The 17176-nt window shown below is 40.3% G+C and overlaps 1 protein-coding gene across 7 annotated transcripts in view; it reads left to right on the top strand.

The window, feature by feature from the left end:
• GLIS3 (GLIS family zinc finger 3) overlaps positions 1 to 16333 on the top strand; it is a 482902-nt gene extending 466569 nt beyond the window's left edge. For 4 of the 7 annotated variants that reach the window (XM_009188825.4, XM_031654203.1, XM_031654202.1 and 1 more), the window contains 2 exons: positions 10989 to 11171; positions 12071 to 16333. In XM_009188825.4, the coding sequence (XP_009187089.3) occupies positions 10989 to 11171; positions 12071 to 12207 (320 nt within the window). In that variant the 3' untranslated portion in view covers positions 12208 to 16333. Of the gene's footprint in view, positions 1 to 1416; positions 2555 to 10988; positions 11915 to 12070 lie in introns of those variants that run through there. The other 3 variants (XR_004177861.1, XM_009188829.4, XM_031654205.1) reach the window with 3 other exon arrangements.
• The last annotated feature ends 843 nt before the right edge of the window (positions 16334 to 17176 follow it).

Here is a 17176-nt window from a genome sequence, read left to right as displayed (position 1 = left end):
GGCAATTTCGCTTTTAAGAGCAGCATGATTTTATACTTAATGGTAGTAGGTTGTGTGATAAAAATTGCTTAAGAACTACTTATGTGTTACACAGAACCTCTACATATTTCTAAGCTTGTTTCATGGTTACATAATTGAACTGAAGGCCTACTATGTGCCAGAGAATGCATTAAATGCTTTTATAAACACTATTGTACATAATATTTTCCACAACCCTATAAAATTTCAAAGAAAATGGGGCTCAAGAAAAAATCATTCATCCAAAGACGCACAATTGGTTAATAAGTCATCTGGGATTCAGACCCAAATCCAAGTTGTTCATGCAATGGATGGAAATAAAATAGGGGCTAAATCAGAAAATCGGCCTTGAGAAACTTCTGAAATGTCTCTGTTTCTACACTCGAGGGTTTGTAGAATTTTTCAGTTATTAGGTGATTTGATCAGTTTTACTAATTAATTAAATACTTTTCTTCCTAATGAGAATATTTGTACTTTCCAAAATGTTGATGCAGTCTGGGTAACTTTGCCTGCAATCTGGCAGTGAGACACCTCAACAAAAGTGGCAAGATTGTATTTAAATTGATTTGGTCAGAAGCCTGAGCCCCAGTAATCTGACATGAACTATGTCCCTGAATAGATACAGATTTGAGTCCTGGTTCTGAAACGTCATAGCTATGAGGATTTGGATAAATTTAGTTATTTTAACTTCTCCCTCTTTTTTTTTTTTGGCTATATTACTTAACCAAAAAGTTGTTTTAATGATGAAGATTTTCTATGTAAAACACCTGGGGCAATGCTTGTCTCTGAGTAAATAAATATTAATTTCTTTCCTTCCTTATGACAGAATTCTGAGTGGTTGGTGTAACAGTGACCAAAATATTTTTCCAAAATGCCAAAGCAAGGAACCTGCCAGTGAGAAAGCTCTGGACTTAGTAGGAGACTGTATGATTGCTGTTTTCATTCTGCTGCCCATTTGTTTTAATACAAAGGCTATATCCACAAATAATTCCAAATATCTGTATATTTAGAAATATTAGAATAATTGGATGAATTTTGCACCTTTTGACATGATATCATATAAACAAAGTATTGGTTATAAAGGCAAGGTACTCAATATTTCCTCTGCTTCCATCTCATTGTCTAAAATGGGAACATTTGTTTGAAGTACCTGCTTACAGGACAGAAATGTCAGGAGGCTACTTAAGAAGAAATTTTTAAGGTAGTCTAATATTAAGGTACCATGTAGGTAGTGAGTGTATGATTCCCTGGGCCTTTCTCTGAATTCAAAGGTTGAATGTATAGAATTAGGCTGAGCAGATGCGACCACAAAGACTGTATTCTTATGGCCTCTAGGAGCTTTTTCAGAAACTTACCTATGTGTTCTTTTTTTCTCATTGGCTCTGTCGTGGATTAAAGAAGGTTTTCCAAGGCATCAGGTCAAGGGTCCGCAGAGAGCAAGGGCTCCACAAACATCCCGAGCATTGGAGAAGAAATGAAGGGAGCCAAGGGGAGTGAGGACATTTATCTTCTTTATCCTCTGTCCCTTATCTTTTTCTTTCCTATCAAAATTTGTATTTTCAGAGACTGTTTAGTGTGGTTGGTTGGGGGAATTTATAACTGCCATGATTGAGTGATTGAGAGCTTTAACCTGGACAGGGAGCATTGAATCCCTGGGAAACACCTAACTGACCCAAGTAAATCTCCCACTCCTAGGCTGTGTGGAAGTGTATTTTTAGCAGGGGTTCTTCTTATACTTTCTGTTGTCTTTGTCATCTGCTTTCCCATGCCCATTCCATTCACCAGGAAGCAGAATCCCTGGATTCAGCAAACCTTCCTTTATTCTACCCTCTGACTTTGCACTCCAAGGCTGAGTGAAACCAAAGAATCTTCTCAGCAGGAAGAAAGTGTGGGTTGGCCAGGGATGAGCCAGCTCCACAGAGAGCTGAGAACTGTAGGTCTCTCTTAAGTACTAGGGTGTATGGAAAGAAGAAAGATATCATATCAGTAAAACACCTGTATTTTAATTCTTATTAAAGTAACTAAGATTTAATTACATTTATTCAGTCAACAAATATATATTGAATGCTTACTACATGCCAGGTACCAGTCTCAGTGCCATGGATACAATAATTAACAAACTGGACAAGGTGTCTGCCTTCATAGAATACATATTTTGGTGGGGAAAGCATCTAATACAGAGATACATAATATAAAGGGATACATGCCCACTCACTTATTTAATAGACTATTTTAGAGCAGTTTTGGGTTCACAGCAAAATGTAGTGGAACGTACAGGGAGTTCCCATATACACTCCTCCCCCCGCCCCCTCCACACACAACCTCTGCCACTACCAACATCCCACACCAGAGTGGTGCATTTGTTACAATCAATAAACCTACAGTGACACATCAGTTTCACTCAAAGTCCATAGCTTATATTAGGGGTCAGTCTTAGTATTGTACAGCCTATGAGTTGTTTTTTTTTTTTTTCTTTTTTTTGAGACAGAGTCCCGCTCTGTCGCCCAGGCTGGAGTGCAGTGGCTGGATCTCAGCTCACTGCAAGCTCCACCAGCCTATGAGTTTTAACAAATGTATAATGGCATCTATCCACCATGATAGCATCATACAGAATAGTTTCGCTACCTCTGTGCTCATCCCTCCCTCCCCACAAACTGTGGAAACCATGGACTTACACTGTCTCTATAGTTTCGCCTTTTCCAGAATGTTGTATAGTTGGAGTCATGCAGTATGTAGCCTTTTCAGATTGGCTTCTTTCACTTAGCAATATGCATTTAAATTTAAATTCCCCCTTGTCTTTTCATGGCTTAATAGGTCATTTCTTTTTAGTGCCGAATAATATTCCATTGCCTGCATGTACTACAGTTTATTCATTCATTTTGCCTACTGAAGGAAATCTCGGTTGCTTCCAAGTTTTGGCAGTGATGAATAATGCTACTATAAACGTCCATACAGAGGGTTTTGTATGGACATAAGTTTTCAAAACCTTTGGGTAAATACAAGAGGACACAATTGCTGAATCCTATGGTAAGCATATGGTTAGGTTTGCAAGATACTGCGAACCTGTCTTCTAAAGTGGTTGTACCATTTTGCAGCAAAAGAGTTCCCATTGCTCCACATCCTTGCCAGCATTTGGTGTTACCACTTTCAGTTTTCACCATTACAATAGGTGTGTAACCAAAGATGGTCCAATTCCTCTTAGTAGTGTGAAGGGCCTTATAGTGTAAGTCAGTGCTTCTTGAAAATGGCCACCTTTTCAGACCTGTCATAGGTCAGTGCCTTTGGTTACAGTGGATGTGACATATGAGACTTGGTGACCCTGAAGTGAATTGAGCAACAATATCCTTCTTCTGTGCAAATATTCCAACTTGTAAAGCAGCCCAGAGGCATAGGGTGAATTCTTTTCCAGGTGACCAGAACTTCTAGACTTGCACATTAGGCTGGGGTCCTCCAGATCCAGATTTGTTGTCCTTCATTTGCTCTGGCTTAACTAACAAGCAGAATGCTGAGATGGTCCTTTAACATAGGGTCACAGAGAGGAAGAAGAAGAGGAACAGCAGAAGTATGGAAGCGGATGGTGATGAGCAGTGGTGAGATGTTGGCAGTTGGTTGTAGAAGTGTGGAGCCACTAGTATTTGGGGGAAACAGCAACCCTGGTGTGGCCATCAGCATATGGCTCTTGTCTTGCTGGGTCTTAGGGGATGTCACCACTGTCCCTAAACCAAGGAATGAGTTGTCCTAGGGGCTTCACTGATTATGTACTATCTTTTCCTCTCTTCTTTCCCTGGACTTGGTTTATAGGAATTATTCAAAGGTAGTAGGCCAAGGGCCCCAAAAGAGTAGGAGAATCCACAAAGAGTGCTGGAAAAGAAGAAATCTGGAGGCCAAGGAGAGTGAGGTCATGCATCTTCTGTGTCCCTGTCCTTGGGGTCCTGGTTTGAGCCCACCTATTTATCACTTACACTTCTCCATGTCCTTGCATATGCAGCCACCATATGACTGGGGCCAAAATCGCTACACTTCCTAAAGTAGTAACCCACAAAATTATAGTCTGTGCGGAAAAATAATTAGAGCTGTAAAGCTCATAAATATACATCCTTCCTTCCACTTGGCTAGCAAACAGCCATACGACCAAGAAACTGAGGGACTGCCAACTCTGCCTCTGCCACTGATATCTGCTTATTCTTCTACCCAGGCACAAACTGCTTAGCACCAATGGCAGGAAATCTGCTCTGCCAGGGCTGGTTCTCAGCAGAGCTGTGGGGTGACCTCCTGACTATACCTGCCATCAACAGACAGGGCCAAACAAAGGGAACCACAGTCAAAACTTCCTTATTTGTTCCGTTTCATTCTTCCTATCTTGAATGCATTCTGGAAAAGAGAATTGCATCTCTATGTATCCATTAAAGAAAATTTTCTTTTTGTTGTCATATGTAGTATGAAATTATGTTACCTGATTTCTCATTTATATGTTTTTCTTTCTTTCTCATTAAAATGCAGGCTCCAAAAAGGCATGGAATGTGGTTTATGTACCACTATATCCCCAACACTTGAATAAGTGCTTGGTAAATAGTTGTCAAGTAAATGAATACGTAGAAATTGAAATGCTTATGTTATTAGAACAGAAAAAGCAAAAAGTAAAAGTAACAGTTATAGAATGTGAACTATGTGTCAGGCACATGCCCAGCACTTTACACTGGATGGTCTATGTTAATCCTCTGTAGTCTTTGTGGTTACCTTGCAAGTAGATACTGTTAACACCCTCATTTTGCAAAATTACAATGATTGCAGCAAAGGCAAGCACACACATTAGTCACTGTTTCTTCTGAAAAGTCAAAGGAATAGATGACTCCTGAGATTTGGGTAGTGGCTGAAAAACTATAGCATGGCCTGGATCCCTGAATTGATACAGTCTGCATCACATGGAGTTAAAGGGTTTTCCCAACTGACATATCAAGGGGTCTTGGAACCCCCCAGCATTGTTTCCAAGGAGTCTCCTAGAGGATCCTGCCAAGACTGATTAGGTCACACTCTGGCGGGGGAAGTTCTGGGGAACCTTCCTGATGTTTTTGAGGGGTTCCTGTTGTCGTATGTGGACCTTTTGGACCTATGAGTTGTCATCATGGTCCAGGCTGAGCCTACAGCAGGGAAGGGGCCGTCTCGATTCTGAGTGTTATCCATGTAGCACTTTTCCTAGTGCCCACAGTTTGGTGGTGGTTCCCCAGCCTCACTGTAAAGGAAAACAAGCATTTTGTTTTGCAAGGCCATCTGCTGCATAGACAAACCCACTAAGTACACAGATCATGACTTATCCCCTTGACGAGGTGTACGCTGATGGTATTAATCACCATCCATGTTCCTCAACAGTTGGGTAGAGCCTTCTGTGTTGATACTCCACCATCAGATGGTAGGAAAATGGAGACCACAAGGGCACATCGCCACCCTGGTGCGCATGGAGAGCTAGGCCTGCAATCTGAAGTGAAGAAAGTGGGTGACACATTTCTTTCTCCTCCTGCTGCTTCCAGAAGGGAACACAGTACCTCTAGGAGGGTTGGAGTGCCCTCGCAGTTTAGCCTAAAACATTCCTCAGCTTCTTGAGGGGTTGAGAGTTGAGGGACCATTCTTTACTTATTAATGTATTTATATTCTGGTTCCTTCCACAAAGATTGAAGTGACAAATTTGCAAGGAAGAGATAGATGTATTAAAAAATCTAATATACTTTCTATCTTGAAGGCCAGGAGCCTAAGATTAGTTATGTTGCTTTATTTAAACTTGGGGTGGGTCATGTGTTTTTCTTTCAAGAATTTAATCAGAATTACTCTTGAAACAAAGTTGGCTAGACCTGGGAATTCAGATTGCCCTAGAGCTGTGCTGTCAGGTACAGTAGCCATGAGTGGCTATTTAAATTTGAATTAATTAAAATTCAATAAAATTTTAAAGTCAGTTCTTCAGTCACACTAGCCACATTTCAAGTGGCTGAAATGTGATGTGATAACCACATGTAGCTACTGCACTGGACAGCACAGATAAAGAGCATTTTCATCATCATGGAAAGTTCTCTTGGACAGCATGGCCCTAGAGGGTATCCTTCTATTATCATATTTAGTCATGTAATGCCTTTCTCCTCTAACTTCCCCACTCCCTTTCTACTTTGGGAAGGAAATCCAAAGCTTCATGGGGCTGCTTTATCATCATTAGCAAAAGGGACTGTGAACTCTTTAACCTATCATCACAGAGACACTGGTTACTCCGTGACTAAAAGAAAAAGAAAAAGCTTTCTAAGAATGAATGCATGTGAAGAAATTCATACATGATATTAGAGGCAAAAACAGAAGATAAATATATAGAACATTTCAGTTTTGTGTGTATATTCTGAATCATGGAAATAAAAAATAATTTTTGCCTTCTTTGTTTATACTAGTCTGCACGTTCTACTTTATAATTAGCCTCAAATATTCTTATAATTTAAAAAAAAGTTTGTTTTTAGAAGGGGGAAAAAAAAAACTTCCCAAAACTTAGAGGAGGAAGAATGATTCTCCTTGACCTTTGGAAACTGCAGTTTAGGTAGAATACATTTATCTGCAAGTTCCTCCCCTCCTCCATGAAGGCAAAATAACTTTTAAAGTAGAGGGGTGATTCTGTAATTAAATGTATAATAAAAACTAATATTTATTGCCAACTTATATTTATGTATATGTTCTTATGCTATTACAAATGCATGTGTTCTCACTCCAACTATATTATCAGTCCTCAAAGACAAGGATGTTGTCTTCTATTTCTTTGGTTTCAGCAATAGCACCCTAACCAGCACTTGATAGCCACTTTTGACTGACGGACAGATTGGCTGACCTTGCCACCACTCTCGGGTTTTATGCCCACAAAATGTGTTAACATCTTGCCTCATTTTGCTTTGGGTCCGAGAAGTAGTGTTCTTTCCAAATATGCTACATGAAATCCAACCACTGGAATACAAGAGCCATTCATCAGAAAATGAGTTAGGCCTTCTCTGGGTTTGTGTGTGTGGTAAGACCCTAACGGAATTAAAAAAAAAAAAAAAAATTGTTAGTTTTGTGAAAATAGCACTGGGAAGAGAATATGTGAAAACTCTTTGAGTGACCGCAACCATCCACACCAGTGTATTTGGCATCTCTAGTAACTGGCTACTTGGAGGGAGAGATTTAATAAAGAGGATTTTCTTTTCTTGAGTTGGCTGTTAGAGTGATAAAACATGCTTGTGGGGCCATTCTGGTTTTGACAGTTTCCTGTGTCAGCCAAGACACCCACAGGCAGGAATGAGAGTCTACTCTGCCCTCCTCACTCAGATCCAGACTAGGAGATGAAGCCCAGAATGTTGGATTTGATACTTAACTTTCCCAGGTGTATTTTGCCACATCACAAACCTTTTATACTCATATATATCACAACACTTGAATATAGACTGAAGCATGTGACACTTCTGTTCCCTCTTAGAAATAGGAGAGAAGATAGGAAAGGGAGAATAAATTGGTTTTCACAAAAGGTCAGTGAAAGTCTCTATCATTGTCCCTGAATGATTAATGTCCCTATTTGTGAAGTTGTGGGAGTTTAGTGAAAAAATATCTTCTTTTCTTGGAAGGGTGATATTATACTGAGGAGGGCTATCAGGAAATTTATGGGTGACAAATATGAGGAGAGCTTGCATAAGGGTATAGATAGCAAATATTGTCTCTTTTGCTCAGGAGACATTACATTCTAGTAGACCAGCCATGGTGGTTTATGATAACGTTTTCCTCCTCATGGGTATGCCATATTTGCCGTTACCTGGCCTCCAGGTACCAAAGTCAAGATCAGGCCAAGGAACTACCGAAACCATACATCTCCACATTCCAAGTTCCCTCAAACCACTCAGACATGTTGCTGTTTGGAGCCCCCAGTAGGGTGAATGAAGAAATTAGTCTGTGTGTCAATTAGCACAGGATTGAGGAGCCATGAGCAAGAAGAGGTATACAGCTTAGGTGTTCAAAAGGCCAAAACTGTTCAAGATTCCCCCTGGAAACAGGGGGTGTGCCACATACCTGCTGCTTTGTCCTTTCTTAGATTGGTTATTGTTAAATAACTTCCTTGTTATTTTTGGAAATTTTATTTCCCTCAATAAACTTTTATTTTTAAGAACTACATTGTCATTATAAAATAATTTTATTTTTTATTTAGCGAACATATATACTATGTAATTTATATTATTAAATTATATATTACATAAATGTTAATTATAAAATTATATTACATAATATGTAAATATTAACTCATTTAATCTTTATAACTCAGTATGATGTAATTACTATCATTAACCTCATTTTATAAATTGGAAAACTGAGGCACCGAGAAGCTAAGTAATTTGCCAAGACTACACAGTTGGTAACTAGTTGAGCTAGGATTTGAACCCCAGGATCCAGAGTACTTGCTCTTCACTATTGCTAAAATTCAGAAAAAATATAAAGGCCAAAAAAAAAAAAGTACCCAAAGACAACTATAGATATGGTAACTTGCCATCTTTATTCTGTAACATAGGCATCCATACAACTGATCCTAGGCTTCATATTCAATTTTGTATCTTGCTTTTTGAAACATAAACCTTATAATGGTCTTTCCATGTTGTTAAAAGCTCATTATAAATATTGTTTTAATACCTATTTAAAATTCCCATCACATAAATGTACCACTGTTTGCTTAGACATTGCCTTGTGGTTGGCCATTTTGACTCTTCAGTTTTCTATTTTGATCACTAGCACTGCAACCACTGTCCCTGTGCAGAATTTCTTAATGTTCTTCAGAATATATTTTCAGGATACTTTATCAGAAGTGAATTTCCTTAATCTAATAGCCTGAACACTTTTAGGGTTCTAAATACAGGTTGTCAAACTGTTTTCCAAAAGGCTTGTACACTCTTGCAGTGTCAACAACACTACATAGAAATGCCTTCTTCATTGACACTTCAGCATTGAGAATGATTTTTAGAAATCTTTGCCAATGTGATAGGTAGAATGTGACATTTTATCATTGTTTTCATTTGTGTTTCTTTGTGGGCTTGAGAGTTTACAGTTTGCTCATGTTGGATGATCAATTATATGAGTATTTATGAGTGGTCTGTTTGGGTCCTTTGCCTGCCTGTCTATTGAAACCATGCCTTTGGGGATCAAAAGGAAAAGAGACAATAGTTTTCCATTCTTTCTTCTTCTGGCCTGATGTGGAATTTCCTTAGGTATTTTCCTTGTCTATACTAACAACAAGCATTTAATCTTCTTCCAAACCTTATGTGGATTTTTCTGTTGATTCTATATAAAGTGCACTCTAGTCTGCTTATAAAGGATATTATCATTTTGTTTTCCACTATGAATGTGCCCTATCCATAAATCTGCATTTGATCTATCTTGGATCACAGACTCCTAGAAGGCCAGTATGTGTCTTTATGGACGGTTAAGCACACATTCTTTGGCAATATTCATAACAACCATAGAATAGGCCTCCCAGCGTCCCAGCAAGGGTGATCTGAGCAGTTACACAGTCTACATTGTGGGTCCTAATGGGAAATGAGAAGGGTTGAGAGCATAGTACGTTGGATGTATCAGTTCACCCTGGTTTTACTTAAAGAGAGCTAAGAAGAAACTCAAATAGCACCTCCCCTCTCTTTTGATAGGTGGTTCATTTCTTTAATAAGGGATGAAGCTTTCCAGTCTCAAGAAGAAGCAGTTCTAGTAGAGGAAGGCACACAGGATTAAGGGTCCAAAGTCCATGGGTTTGTTCTGCGTTCTCCATTATTTAGTGTTTGTGGAAAAAATCCCGGGGTACTTTCTCTATTAATCCCTTTTTTTCATCAAAACCAGAATAGTGATATCAATAATAACTGACATTTATAAAGTACTTTAAAATGTTACAGATGGACTTCCTTATCCAATGACTCACTTAATCTTCACAATAGCCTGCTGAAGTAGACAATGACATTCACATTTTACAGTTGAGGAGACAGACACAATGAAATGTAGAGAGTTAACAGCAGAGCCACAACTCTCCCTCCAATAAAGTATGGAACTAGGATTTCATTATTATATTTTCAAAAGCATATTACGCTCCAAGAAAATAATCTGTTGACTTAAATGTATTATGAGGCAAGGAGAAAGAAGAAAAAAGTAAGCCAGCCATCATGAAAGGAATGGAGGATCATAGAAAAGAACCACATAGGACCCCAAGGAAAACTACATTGAATGGAAAAAAATTGAAAGGAATAGATGAAATAAAATTATCAAAAGGTTGATGATTATTTTCAAATATTACTCTTTTCTCATATTTTTCCTTTTTTGGAGTTTTATTTGTATTTCATTTTTATTTTCTAACATTTTCATAACATTATTCACTTCCAGTTTTTCCATTTACTGCAAAGATCAACAATAGTAATAGTTAAGTACATCCAACTATGGAATACTGTCTACCTAGCCAGGATAATAAGATCTAAATGTGCATGTATTTCTCTATTGGAAAGACAGATAGATGGATGCATTTTTAAGTGGGTCTTTTTAAGAGCATTCTGCAAGATTTTAACCAGTGTGTAAACAGAAGAAAATATAGGATAAAGGAAGTTAAAGAAGATGCATTTAAATGTCAGTGGGAGAATCTGGGGTAGAAACCTCCCCTGAAGGTCAGGCCTTCAATGTCCAGGACTCTTCAGAGAGTCTAGGGAAGGTAAGAAGGCTTCCCACTTCAGATACTAAAGCACATAATAAAAATGTTACACACTAACCAGCTTGGAAATCCCTCTAAGGTAGAAGAGCTTCAGCCCAACAGTGCATTCCAAATGTTTGCTTGGAAGATTTTACAAGTGGCCTTAAGAGTTAAAGGCATTTGTCATATGAAGCCAGGCTGAGTGAGGTTCTAGCTGGGTTGGAATGATCTGTGGAACTTGTGCCTATAGGAGCTCAATGCCATGCTTGTATTTCAGGATTTTATGGGCAGCTGCAGACGTTCTGCCCCCCACATTATCCCGATTCCCAGAGAACTGTGCCGCCTGTCAGCTCCTGCAGTGTGGTGCCTTCCTTTGAGGACTGCCTGGTCCCTACATCCATGGGCCAGTCCGGTTTTGATGTTTTCCACAGAGCCTTCTCGACTCACTCGGGCATTACAGGTGTGTTGGTTGTCTGTGACTTAGAAAATCCTGTGAACTGACAGGAGAGACCAGGTGGGCTGCCTGTGACTGACCTGGGCTGGACTTGACCAAGCACGTGACTGCATCAAATCCTGTTGAATGACCCCTGAAATGTCTCATATCTTCACCTTCCTCTTCAGCCCTCCTTCAGCCCCTCTTCTTCCACCGCCCTGGTGCAGGAGCCATCATGTCTCTCCCAGACTATGGCCATAACCTTCTAGTAAGTCTCCCTGACCTGATTCCTTATCTTTACCATTCTTCCCTCCCTACTACTATGAACATTGCCTCCCCAAAATGAAGGATAAAATATGCCTCTTTTCTGCTCAAATATATTAAATAGTTTCCAATTGCCTAGAGAATAAATTCGATTCTCCAGCATTGCATTCAAAGCCCCCATGAGTTAGGCCTGATCCAGCTCTCCACACCTGCCCACACACATTTTTCCCTACATACTCTTCACCTGAGCTTTGCCAGCACCCTTGACCCCACATGCCTCTCCCTCTCTGTCTTTGCTCTTTGTTTCCTCCTTCTGGAATGTTCTTTCCATATTTCTTCATCTGTGAGAATTCCATTCTCTTTATGACTCAACTTTAACACCATCTCTTTTCTGAGGCCACCCCCAGCCTTCCCTGGAACACTTTTCTTTTACTTCTTCTCAGCCTGTCTTTTGTGTGGTCATATTTTAGCCAGCTGCCTGCAAGTCGGCCTCCTCCCTCACTAAGGTCGTGGAAAACAGAGACTCACTGTAGGGCCCAGGGTGGCGTGGTTGCCTCCTTAGCTCCCAGTCCTCACTTGCTGAGCTGCATTACTGGAATGCACTTCCAGTGGGTGTGGCATGGGGCAGGAGTTGCTGACTTACTGTGTTCTTTCTCTTCCAGTGTATGATTTACCTTCGAGTTCCTCGAGCCTTTTTGGGGAGTCTCTCCGCGGTGGGGCTGAAGACGCCACCTTCTTGCAGATCAGCGCTGTGGACCGCTGTCCCAGCCAGCTCTCCTCTGTCTACACCGAAGGCTAAAAGCTCTCTTGGCCACTCCTGCACACCCAGGACCTTGATGTTGCTTGCTACCTTTTGTTTTCGTACTCTCACAGACTGCATGAGGAAGGATGTCAGCCCAATCAGCGGGACCTGCAGAGTTACTGATGTTCTTTCGGAAGGCAGGACTGAATGGCAGAGTTAGCTTTGCAGGAATCATTGCAGTTGCTCCTTTTTCTCTCTGGGTTTCCTGGACTAGGTGACCAGCAGGACTATCTTTTCAAAGGGAATTTAGAGCCTCACTCTACTGGATACCTGTTACTTCCTGGCTGTCAACACTTAAAGGACACCAATGAAATGATGTGCATGTGAAAATGTAGTATGGGGATGACCCTGTCTGAAAACTCCAAACAGGGAAAAAGACCTCAATTACCAGAGGCATAGTGACCTGCCTCACCTAATCCTCGCCCTCACTGCTCCTGATGCAAAGCCAGGCACAACAAGGGAAATCCATGTCCAAAGCATAGTGTGGTCTCAACTCTTAGAAACTCCCTGGGTTTCCCTTTTCTCTTAGCCGCATGCTAACCAGTTGCTTCTCGGTGTTTCTTCAGTAGCAGAGTAAGGTTTTATATGCCAGCAGCCTATCTTTGTTTTTGCATTTTAAAGACTTGTTATTTATACATACTTTAAAATGAAAAAAAATATGTAAATGTCTGTTCTTTGGATGGAAATCATTATTATTGTAATCACCCCAGCTATAGACATTTTGCACACCTGTGGTTCCGCCTGGCCCCACCTCTGGCATGTTAGTTTTGCAGTTAGCAAAGGCTACCTGAGGGAAATGGAGTGGGCACCTCCTGCACCAACAGTCCTGTAGCTGGAACCTTCCTGGGTTGACTGTTTAGTGACTCCACCTCAAAGACTTTGTTCAAAGAAAAACACTGTTTGACTGGTTTACCCATTGCCTCCACTCTGGTGCTGTGCCCAGAGAAGTGCCAGATGTGAGAACCGGGACAGACTGAGTCGTGTGCCGGCTTCCCTTGGAAAACCAAACCTAGTGATGCTTGACTTCCAGTGCACAGATTTTACTAACGTTTTTCAGGATATCCACTCATCTGTCTGTCTCTTCCCTATACTTCTCTCCACCCTCCTTTTGCATCCCTCTTACCCTCTTCCTGACTGTCATTCAGGTACCCCTCCCAGCCGCCATTGTCTGATCATCTTGGGAAGGAAGAGGTGACAGTTCTCAAAAAGTCTACAGAAAGAAGCAATTCTTTTTCTGAGTTCCAGGTTTGAAGGCCTGGAACTTTCCCAGAGCATTTGGTCGAAAATATCAAGCCTAAATAGGAAGTCATTTTCTGTGACACCTCTTGCAGATCCCAAGTCCTAGGGCATCAGCTATAAAAATTGGCCAGTCCCAAAGATACAGTAAGTTCTAACATTCTGGTACAATCATATTTCAAGTATTTTTTCTCACTTTTTAAAAATGTTTTTCTGAACAAAAGTGAAACAATGCCATTTGTCAAACTGAGATCATTACAATCTTCAACAAGACAACTAAAACAGCTTGATGTTAGATGGGATTCTGTGACAGTTTGTATATTGACAGGTCCTTCCAGTCTCCCTCCACAGTCCCACAATCAGAAGTATTCTACCTGATTCCAGAGTTCATTCCAGCATGTAGTAGAATGAGGTGAATGAGGAACCAAATATGGGTTTCGTTTTCACAGTGCACTTGGTCAATCTAGTTTCTCTGAGTAGTGGACTATATTCTAAGAAAAGCTTTCATGTAGACGTCAAAGTCTGCAAAAGAGGTGAGTTAGCCACTTTAGAAAAACCAGCTCTGCTTTACAAAAGATGCACATCAGGCTTCCTTTACAAGTGAACTCCAAGGCTGCTTGTAAAGTACCACCCTTCTTGCAGCTTTGTGGGTCGTGTCACTTGGCCTAAGCAAGTGGCCTAACGTATGCATGCTCACAGCTGGTAGCATCCCTCATGCGTCCTTTGTCATACTCTGGAAAGAAAGAAAAACTCTGCTATCTTCAGAGAGACCATCTATTCATACTTAAATAGGGAAGCCTTTACAAGGAACGCAAAATACATTTCATTTCATTTGTACAATGAGAAAAAAGATGAAAAGGCAAGGTTGTTATTGCAGTTGACATTGTCAGTCCTGCCTTTTGGCTTTATGTAATTTAAAGTAGAAAGGGGGAAGGAGGACAAAACAGAAACTGAACTTTAGAAACCATGGACATTACCTCCCTCTTTAAGAGGAGCTGCTTGTGAACCAGGCTCCAGTCTTCCGGTGGCCTCTCACAGTAGCCCTGCCCCTTTCTTACCTCACGGGGGCTAGAGGGACTCTATAGAGGGCCTAAGCAGTAGAGGCACCTGCAGCCCTCCTTCCTCAGCAGGAAATCATTGTGGAGCCCCTGAGGGACATTTGCATCTCAGAGAGAGCGTGCAGGCAGCAGGACCCAGTGCAGCCCTGCTTCCTGCACCGTGGGTCTTTCCTGATAGTTGCAGGCTTGAGATTGTGGCCTCAGGATAGGACACGTTCAGATGCCTTCCAGACTACACACTATGCTTAGATTCTAGAGTCTTTCCTGACCTTAAAATTTGTCCCTTGCTTACTTTCACACTGCAGAAGATTTATATATACTTTCATCAGTATTTTTGCAGTAGTACAAGTGGAAGCTTAGAAAAAATCATTCCCTTTCATGTCCTGGTTTTTTAAGTCTTGATATGCAGCCATTTTCATAAACATCCAAACAGAGATTGTCATTCCCCTTAAAAACAGAAACAAAACAAAAAACTAGTGCTTGTGAAAACACACAGCACAAAGACAATTATCCTATTGCATTAAAAAAAATCAGTCTGCCTAGAGATAGTTCACTGGCTGCATTGTCTTAATTCCCTAACGAAACTGCATCAAAGTGTCAGTTATAATTTAGCCTCTGATCAGCTGTTAAATATTATTTAAATATTTACTGGTCCTGTGGGGTATCTCCCAGTACCCACGTCTCCCTCAAATTACATAAGCAATAATAAAGTAGAAAAAAATAAGGTCTTTAGTAGATCACAGCAGAGTTACCACTGATAACAGAGTGTTGGCTTTGTTCAGTTGTTTCTAAATTACCAGCCATCAAGCACAGTAGCACCCTAAAACCAATTTTGAGCAAGGATAAATTCAACTCCCTCATCCGAGAACCCTGACTTTCCGGTTGCCTTGAAGTATTGGGAATAGCGACTGTACATGTTCAGTTTAATTATTCGGTATTTTATTTGACTCTGTTGGCCATGTCATTTTATAGAAGCATTTTTAAATAGCACTTTTTGTTAGTGGTATGGAATTTCTGCGGTAACTTTTTTTTTTTTTTGTGCAACAGATGAAGCAAAAAAAAAAAAAAAAAAAAAACTCATTGGAGAAATAGTGAGTGTAAAAAAGAAGAGATTTATTTTGTACAGACAGCAAAGTATCCTGTGTAATGTTGCTGACATAAAGCACTTTGGGGGAAAAAAGTGGAAATCTGTTTTCCATAAATCACACAGACTCTTGTACATGGTTATATACACTCACGTAGAGAAATGAACTGCATATATCATACTGGATATGGGGCCGATTTTACTCTAGAGGCACATCTGGTGCTTATTGTCATAAATCTTTTAAAGAATTAGGTACACTTTTTTCTATTAATATGTATAGTTTTGTGATTTGTCACAGTTATGTTTCATATAATCATAAGTTATTTTGTCTTGTTCATGAAGTCCTTTTTTTATGTCAAAAGTAAAATGAAGGGATTGTGCACTTGGTACAGAATAAAACTGGAAATAGAGGAGACACCCTCCTGCCTAAAAGCCTCCTTCAGCCTGTCGCTTTAAAACACGATGGCAACCATCATTGTTTGTTTGTTTGTTTGATTATTTTGTTTTGTTTTACCATCAGCCTCCTACATACTGGGAATGGTAATTAAAATTAAAGGCAGATGATGGGGGAGGGAATGTTCAAGTCCAGCTTTAAAATGCCGCATTGCTTTGGGCCAGAGCTGCAGCCTGGATTTAATTATAGATATGAGGACGAAATGGCAGTAAAAATGAATGTCTCCCTGAATCCTTTACATGTTGGGAGTGTCCATAAATAAAACATGAAGTTTTATTTCATCAGATTTAATTAAAGCTTTTATACATGTTTTATTGGTTATTCTATTAATCCGCTTCACAAACTGGATAAATGTGTGCTAGGATTTGGGGTTTATTTGTGCCTTTTCAAAGTAGCGCTACATCATGCTTCAGAAATGCCTCTAGTGCTTGGTACTCCCAGTGCTGGGGTTTCAGCAAACTGACATTTGGAGGAGGGGGTCTTTTCAGCCCTGTTTTCCCAAAACCGTTCAGAGAAAGACACAAGCATCAGCTTCCCATGATCTGATACCCTGATCATATAATCTGATTCCCTGGAGAAAGGGGCAGGTACCATTTCCTTGGTTTCCTCATCCTGTCCACTGTGCATGCTTTATAATACCACCTGCCCCATTGACTGTGATGAGCTAGCTTTCTCAGCTCCCATCTGTCGGGGGATGGTGTCAGAATTTTCTCACACCTGGTTTACCTGCTAGCCAAGCATGTGAATCCAGAAGAGATCACATTTCAAGGACCAATCTTAGAAAGGTGACTGTTTCCTTGCTACTTTTTTTTTTTAAGACTTCAGAATTATTTTAAGAGAAGATACAAAGTGGAAGGGACGAAGGTCATGTCTGGTCCCTGAAGGTCAGAGAGCAGGCACCATTAGGTCCAGGGTTGTGGAGGTAGAAATAGTGCTGATAACATACAAAGAGCTCCTCAGCTTCCTAAAAGGAGGTGGCTGGTGGGAATGTGATTTTGTTCAGCCTCTTCCAAGAAAAATTTGGCATTAAGTGGTAGAGTTGAAAGTCTGCATAGCCTACAGCCCCGCAATTCCACTACTTTTGAAAGACTCTTAAATCAATGATGGCCCAAGTACGAGATGTTTATGGCAGTG

Source organism: Papio anubis, chromosome 13 (genome assembly GCF_008728515.1).
Source record: "Papio anubis isolate 15944 chromosome 13, Panubis1.0, whole genome shotgun sequence".
Taxonomy (NCBI): Eukaryota; Metazoa; Chordata; class Mammalia; order Primates; family Cercopithecidae; genus Papio; species Papio anubis.
This window is presented reverse-complemented; position numbering and strand designations above follow the sequence as displayed.